Below are 7,455 nucleotides of genomic sequence, written 5' to 3'. Positions count from 1 at the left end.
AATACACGCGAAAGGGGGGGGGGGGTAAGTCATTATTTAGCTGAATTCGAATTTGTTTAAAAAATACGAACCTTTGAATTTGGCAACTTTTGCACATTTTTATTAAAACGGGCTGTGCTTATCAATTTTTATCTTGGAAACTATTGGCCAATTATATTGTGTAAAACTTGCTCGTGCGATAATGATGGCTCTGTTTTTTGTGTAATAAAATTGTTTTCATTATATTCTTTCCTGCAGTCTCCAAGTCCACCACACACAAAGATCCTGTCCATATTATTGACCATACCATCCTTATCCTTTCCCGATGGAAGAAAACCACCACTTTCTCGTGGTTTCTGTCGAGTAATGACACCTTCTTCATAAATAATAATCAACGAGCAAGGAAACTTATATCTATAAATCAGGTTATAATTAAAAAGGTGTCATTGACGAAGTTAACTGAAATACTTCTTGAGGTATAAATGGGGCCATTTAGTCGTATACGAGACTTGCCGATATTGTTCTTAGACCATATTGAAGTACTATGAGGTACAACAAATGGTACTGTCCAACAAATTTTGACCTTCAAAAAACTCTGCAATATCCATTGGGTGATCCTTGTAGAGTTTCTGGTCCCAAACACGAATCCGCAAGCAGAATTGCTCTATCACCCTCAGTTTTTGAAAAATATGGGTTTTTGTGAAAACACATGATTTTGGGAAAAAATGAGGTATTGCGTGTAAATTCAAAACGCCAAGAAGTTTCATGTAGTCTTATAAAATAAAGGAGAGTGTCCTAAACATATTAGTGTGTACAGTTACTAAATTTTGTGGTTTTGAATGGTTGTAAATGGCCATCAAAGTTTAAAAATGAGCCGATGTGCGTACCTTCTACACAATACTTTTGCATTTTTACGAAAAGTTCTTTATCTAGCACAAAAACTCAAATTTTTCAAAAACTGAGACTGATAGAGCAATTCTGCTTGCGGATTCGTGTTTGGGACGAGAAACTCTACAAGGATCACCCAATGGATGTTGCAGAGTTTTCTGAAGGTCAAAATTTGTTGGACAGTGTAATAGGGGTACATACTTCCGTGTTCTGAGATAAACCGGACATACTCTATACAGTTTTTATTGTTAAATATATAATACAAGTATTAGTATAATAAAAATGTCATTGTGCGAATCTCTTCCCGTTAAAAGAAAATTAATTTGTCAATAAGTTAAATAATCAAAGAAATAGAAATTTTAATTTTAAATCTTATATAAAAAATTTAACCTGTTAGTACTTCTTTTTTCATATGTTTCTAAGTCTCATTCTTTTACAGTGACGACCAGCAATTCATTGGACGAGTTGAAGCTGCAAAACGGTCCAAGTCTGAACAACAATAACAACAACAATGATGACAAGAACGATGATATCAGCAACTTGAATCACGTTGGACCTAGCTGGCAGGAAGCTCCGTCTCCAGTTCTGGCTTCAAATCATAGGCTCACACCAACCCTGAACAAAACCAGTAACCTCAGCCCTGTTCTTCCAAGAATAAACGCGCCTACTCCAATAGTGATGAGCACTCCTGCATCAACCACAACTGTTGGCGTGTTTGGTACACCATCTTCAGCCAGTCCAGCCTTTAGTACAGCATCCACATCTTCTTTGGGGAATGCGTCGACGTCAGCTGTGAACAGGTCACCGATTCCAGTGACTTGTGTGATGACTTCGAAGACAAGTTCGCCCACCAGCAGTGTAGCACCCGGTTCCCCGGCTTTATCTGGTAACATTGTTGCTGATACCAGCCAAATCAGTCAACCCCCGGTGGCAAATACAATTTCTACCCCAGCGGTGAGTGTTTTTTAATTGTAAAAAATGTGATGAGATTAACCCCTTAAAGCTCACATTTTTCTGTATTTGATGTGCCAAAAATGAGCAATTTTATTTTTTCTTAATTATTTCCTGAAGTCAGATGCGTGGTGTTACGTCAGCGGTGAAAAGAAAGCACCTACAGTGACGGCCAGCGATCCAGCATCGGAAGGAGTGTACCGTTTATGGGCTGCAAACGACGAAAAGGCAAAATCCGACATAATACTGTCGATCAATCCGTCGGAATTAAAACAAATAAAGGAATGTAAAACGTCGAGCGAGGTATGGCGGAAACTCGAGCAAATATACCAGTCACGGGGGCCTGCGCGTAAAGCTACGCTACTGAAGAAATTGACTCTACAGCGGATGAACGAGGGCGAAGACGTTCGCGAACACCTCAGGAAATTCTTTGATGCTGTCGACAAACTGAACGAAATGGACGTGGACATCAATGCAGATCTGCTGGCAATCTTGTTACTGTACAGTTTGCCACAGAGTTTTGAAAATTTCCGCTGCGCAATTGAGTCCCGTGACGAGTTGCCACCTCCTGATACTCTTCGAATTAAAATCATCGAAGAAAGCGACGCGCGCAAAAATGAAATGCGCGACACAGTGCCAAATGCCATGATTGCCGGAAGATATATAAAAACAAACCATGGAAGAAATAACTACAACAAAACTGCGGAAAACAGTGATGACGATCGCTCGAAAACAAAATGCTTTCGATGCCGGAAATTCGGTCATATAGCATCCGAGTGCCGCAAGGGTAGAAACACGAGACACTCGGCTAAAGGTGCTAGCAGAGATATATCTTTTTATACAACGTCGGAATTCGGGCAAAATTGCGCAATAACGCGAGTGAATAATGGGGTGAGAGACGGACGGTGGTGCCTAGACAGTGGCAGCACGTCTCACTTGTGCAAAGATCTAAATAGTTTTACAACGATCAACAAACAGTTGCACGGAAAATTAAATCTCGCAAACAACACGTCGACAAAAATTAACGCGAGTGGAACTTTGCGCGTGGTCATCGATGAAAACGATTCTGAAAAGAATCTGAAAATAGAAGACGCTCTACACGTACCGGACCTAAGAACAAATCTCTTATCGGTCGGAAGTATAACGGATCGTGGGTATAGAGTGCTTTTTACAAGAGATGAAGCCAAAATCATCGATGAGAAGGGCAATAACAAATTGACTGCCATTCGTAAAAATGGCCTATATTACGTAACGGAAAAGGGATCCACACACGGGGCCATGGCAGCAGACGAAGACGCAGGAAAACCGCAACGCTACAACAAACTCGAGATATGGCATCGGCGGCTTGGACATCTTAATCAGCAAGATCTTCTGGAAGCGAAGCGGAAATGCATCATACCGAGCGGCAATATTGAAGATTTTAAACGGACATTGCGGTGCGAAATCTGTATCGAAAATAAGATGACGCGAACACCGTTTCCGGAACAATCGAAGCGTGCGACGGAACCCTTAGAGATTATTCACAGCGATGTCTGCGGCCCCATGCGAACGCACTCACACGCAGGTAATAAATATTTCGTCACGTTCATCGACGACCATTCTCGATGGTGCGAAATACGATTTATAAGGTCAAAGGACCAAGTATTTGACGCATTTCGTGAATTTAAAAATTATATAGAAAATCAGACCGGTCGCAAAATCAAATTCCTACAATCGGATAATGGGAAAGAGTACGTAAATTCGCGTTTTGACAAATTTTTAGGCGATAACGGGATTAAACGTAGATTATCGGTCGCGTACAATCCGCAACAGAATGGAGTAGCCGAGCGGAAAAACCGGACGATAACAGAGACAGCAAGATGTCTAATTGCACAATCCGGTCTACCGCGATCTTTTTGGGCAGAAGCCGTATCGACGGCGAATTATATTCGGAATCGTTGCCCGTCAAGAGCTATAGCTGGAAAATCTCCATATGAGAAACTTTACGGGAGACTACCAGTTGTAAAGTATTTTCGCGATTTTGGATGCGACATATATATTTTAAACAACGATCCAAATAAGGGTATGTTCGAACCTCGTTCGCGAAAGGGGATTTTTGTGGGTTATTCCGAATGTTCGAAGGGGTATCGAATATGGAATAAGGAAGGAAAACGGGTAGAAATCGCGCGCGATGTAAGATTTCTTGAAAATTTTAGCGCGAAGGGAAGCCAGAATTCTGCCGCAGAAAATGTTTCTGAAAATATCCCGCGGAATGATTTAGATTGCGACGAATATAATAGCGAACCATTAACTTTCGATGTCGATCTGTCTTCTCAAAACTATCAAGATGATAATATTGAGAACGGGGGCGATACAGACGAATCGAGCGATAGCGCAAACGAATTAAACGCGGATAACGGCAATCGCGAAGACGAACAGTCTCGGAGAGGTAGAGGGAGACCGAGAAAAATACGTACGGGTATGAGGGGGAGACCCCGAAAAGAGTACAGTACCGTGCAGGTAGCAAGTACCGCGGTCGAGCAGACATTTATGGCCGAGGTCCCTCTAGAACGCGCCATCGCGAGTCCAGACGCGGATGAATGGCACCAGGCCATTGCCATCGAATTAGGGTCAATATTAAAAAATGACACATGGGAAGTTGTCGAGCGTCCAAAGAACGCAAAGGTAATAGGAAGTCGCGTCGTCCTATGTAATAAATACAAGCCTAACGGTGAAATTGACCGTCGGAAGGCCAGAATAGTAGCGCGTGGATTTTCGCAACGTTACGGGGTTGACTTCGGTGAAACTTTCGCTCCGGTTGCGCGTTTACAATCAATTAGGATTGTGGCTGCTCTTGCGGCCGAACACAATATGAAAATCCATCAAATAGATGTAACGTCAGCCTACCTGAACGGAAAACTAGAAGAGGAAATTTTCATAGAAGTTCCCCGTTGCGTCGATAAGGCCCTAGATATATTAGCCACAACCGAAAGTGGCGATTATAATATAAAAACAAAAGCTATAGAAATGAAGAGCAATGTAAGGAACGGAGATAAAGTTTGCTTATTGCGAAAAGCTTTGTACGGTTTAAAACAAGCTGGTCGTAGTTGGCATGGCCGACTAGATAAAGAATTAAAAACCTTTGGATTAATTCCGAGTAGGGCTGATCCGTGTCTATATTATCAGGGGCGAGGGGAAGACATATTAATAGTCCTCGTGTATGTGGACGATATATTAATAGCCTCGCGTAACGTCAACAACATAAATCGTTTTAAGCGGTACATCGGAAACATTTTTCAAATCCGAGATCTGAACGACGTGAAATGCTGCTTAGGGATAGAATTTAAACGTACTAAGCAAGCAATAGAGATTAGCCAGCAAGGTTATATAAAAGATCTGCTAGAACGGTTCGGGATGAAAGATTGTAAACCGGCGTCGACTCCGTTAGATCTAAGTCGAAAATTGCAAAAGGAACCTGAGGATCCAGGTAAAGACGATAAAAATTTACCATTTCGGGAGCTCATAGGTTCCCTTATGTATTTAGCGGTAGCTACGAGGCCGGACATAGCTCACGCGGTCAGTGCACTGAGCCAGTATAATAATTGTTTTGGAAGGTCTCATTGGGTAGAAGCGAAACGCGTTCTACGGTATTTAAAGGGGACTTCAAAAGTAGGTCTGATTTACAGAGCCAACGGCGCGTCGATAGAGGGGTACGCGGATTCCGATTGGGGAAACTCTACGGAAGACCGAAAATCCATTACGGGATACTGCTATAATCTCGCAGGGGCCGCGGTTTCTTGGGCGTCCAAGAAACAAAAGACAGTCGCTCTCTCTTCCGTTGAGGCGGAGTACATGAGCATGAGCGAGGCTACAAAGGAAGCCGTATACCTGCGACGTTTTCTGTCGGAATTGGGGTTTGAATCTCAATCAAATGTAAAATTGTACTGCGATAACCAGGGTGCAATTAAACTAGCGGAAAACGCTGTATTTCATAGTCGCACTAAGCACATAGACATAAGGCATCATTTTGTTCGTGACGTATTGAGAGATGAGAATATAAAGTTAAATTATGTCCCAACTGGCGAGATGGTGGCCGATGTACTTACAAAAGGCCTGCCAGGTCCGAAGCATAAACAGACGTCGAAAATGTTAGGATTAAACCTTGAGATGTAAAGGTAGGATTGTAAATCGTCCCGTCTCGAGGGGAAGTGTCGTACTGAGAGCCGATCTCTCGGTATTGTAAATCGAGAGTTTGTTTAAGCGTTGAGTGCGATACGGGACTGCGTGAAGGCACTTGGGACATAGACCAGACGGCGGGTCATAAAAATGGGAAAATACCCATCGCCGGCGAAAACTGTGCCTGCAGTCAGTCACAGCCGAAACATAGTACGATACACACCCTCTTCTTTAACCGTAGTTTTATATATCCTCGACCGCTCCGCCTTTTTGCTATAAGCTTAAGATTCCTACACCTAGACGTATAGAAATAAGTTTCCCATTTATTTATAATGCTGTGACTTACATTTTTGCAATGGAATAGGGAGGATAGCGCAATATGAAAGGTGAAAGAAACTAATTAAACAAAATTGCACTTTTCGGAGGATTACTTAGTTATGCATGTGTAAGATACGGACATAAGCGTTAAGGGGTTAATGTAAACAGATATGTGAAAGCAGAAAATTTTGTTTTCTGTGTTCAAGTTCCAAATGGTTAATTGTTTAATCCCTTGAGTAACTATTTAATTAATCACAGTTTGCGATTTTATTGTAAGAAGCTTTTATCAGTTTAAGTTATCGTTGTTTGAGGTTCTTTAAATGTTCATTCGTACAAAACTAAAGGATACTTGCGTTGCGTGTATGAAATCACAAATGTTCTTAATTAAGTCCTTTTATTTATATAAGTTATTCTATGTCTGTTTGTTACTGTAACTCGCTCGCGACTGATTCTTGCGAGTCTTGCTTGATTCCGGGAAACGCTTATCTTTTCCTAGCTTGGCTAGCCCGTTCGTTGCTAGCGAATCAGACGCTTCCCTATTCCATGTACATATGCGCGCTTTTCCAGGAACGGGGGTGCGATTTGCGCGGGAGACGCTTATTGTTGAAAAGGCAACATAGGAGAATTTCCTCCAGGTCAGGGACACAGATGTGGCTGGTCATCGACCGTTAGGCCATGCGACACTGGTCCTTTGGAAACGCACGGTTTATGACATCCGCTAACGTTATTGAGGCCACGAATGAAAGTTCTCGAAGCGGATGCATTGTTCGCATCTTAATTTACAAAAGGCTAAAAAGACTTTCTCAAAAATAGCTTTGTTGGGGCACGTATTCTAAACCGTGTTCACCATTTGCACGCCAAATGTTTCCATTTTTTGTATGCAGCTGGTCGCTACAAAACTTAGGTTGTATTTAGTAGGAAAGAAGAAAAGTCGAGTTCTTTATGAAAAAAATTACTTGTAATAATGCGGTATTACTCTTCAAGTACAATTAATCTTAAATTTTGTAAATAAATTATTCATACAAATTGCCACATTAGGAATTAATTACACACATTAATATCATGGATAAAAGAAAAAAAATACAAAAGATAAAATATAAAAAGTAGCAAAACACGTACAATGGGTCATTCTTTTTTTGGTTTCTTTTTGACGTTAATGTCAGG

General features: G+C 41.5%; 1 protein-coding gene across 1 annotated transcript in view; it reads left to right on the top strand.

The window, feature by feature from the left end:
• Positions 1 to 7,455, top strand: part of LOC108577217 (protein numb homolog) — a 323,128-nt gene that overhangs the window by 306,610 nt on the left and 9,063 nt on the right. The window contains exon 9 of the mRNA XM_017940352.1: positions 1,307 to 1,821. Coding sequence (XP_017795841.1) covers positions 1,307 to 1,821 — 515 coding nt within the window. The remainder of the gene's footprint in view (positions 1 to 1,306; positions 1,822 to 7,455) is intronic.

The sequence above is a fragment of the Habropoda laboriosa genome, unplaced genomic scaffold, assembly GCF_001263275.1.
Source record: "Habropoda laboriosa isolate 0110345459 unplaced genomic scaffold, ASM126327v1 scaffold50, whole genome shotgun sequence".
Lineage (NCBI taxonomy): Eukaryota > Metazoa > Arthropoda > Insecta > Hymenoptera > Apidae > Habropoda > Habropoda laboriosa.
This window is presented reverse-complemented; position numbering and strand designations above follow the sequence as displayed.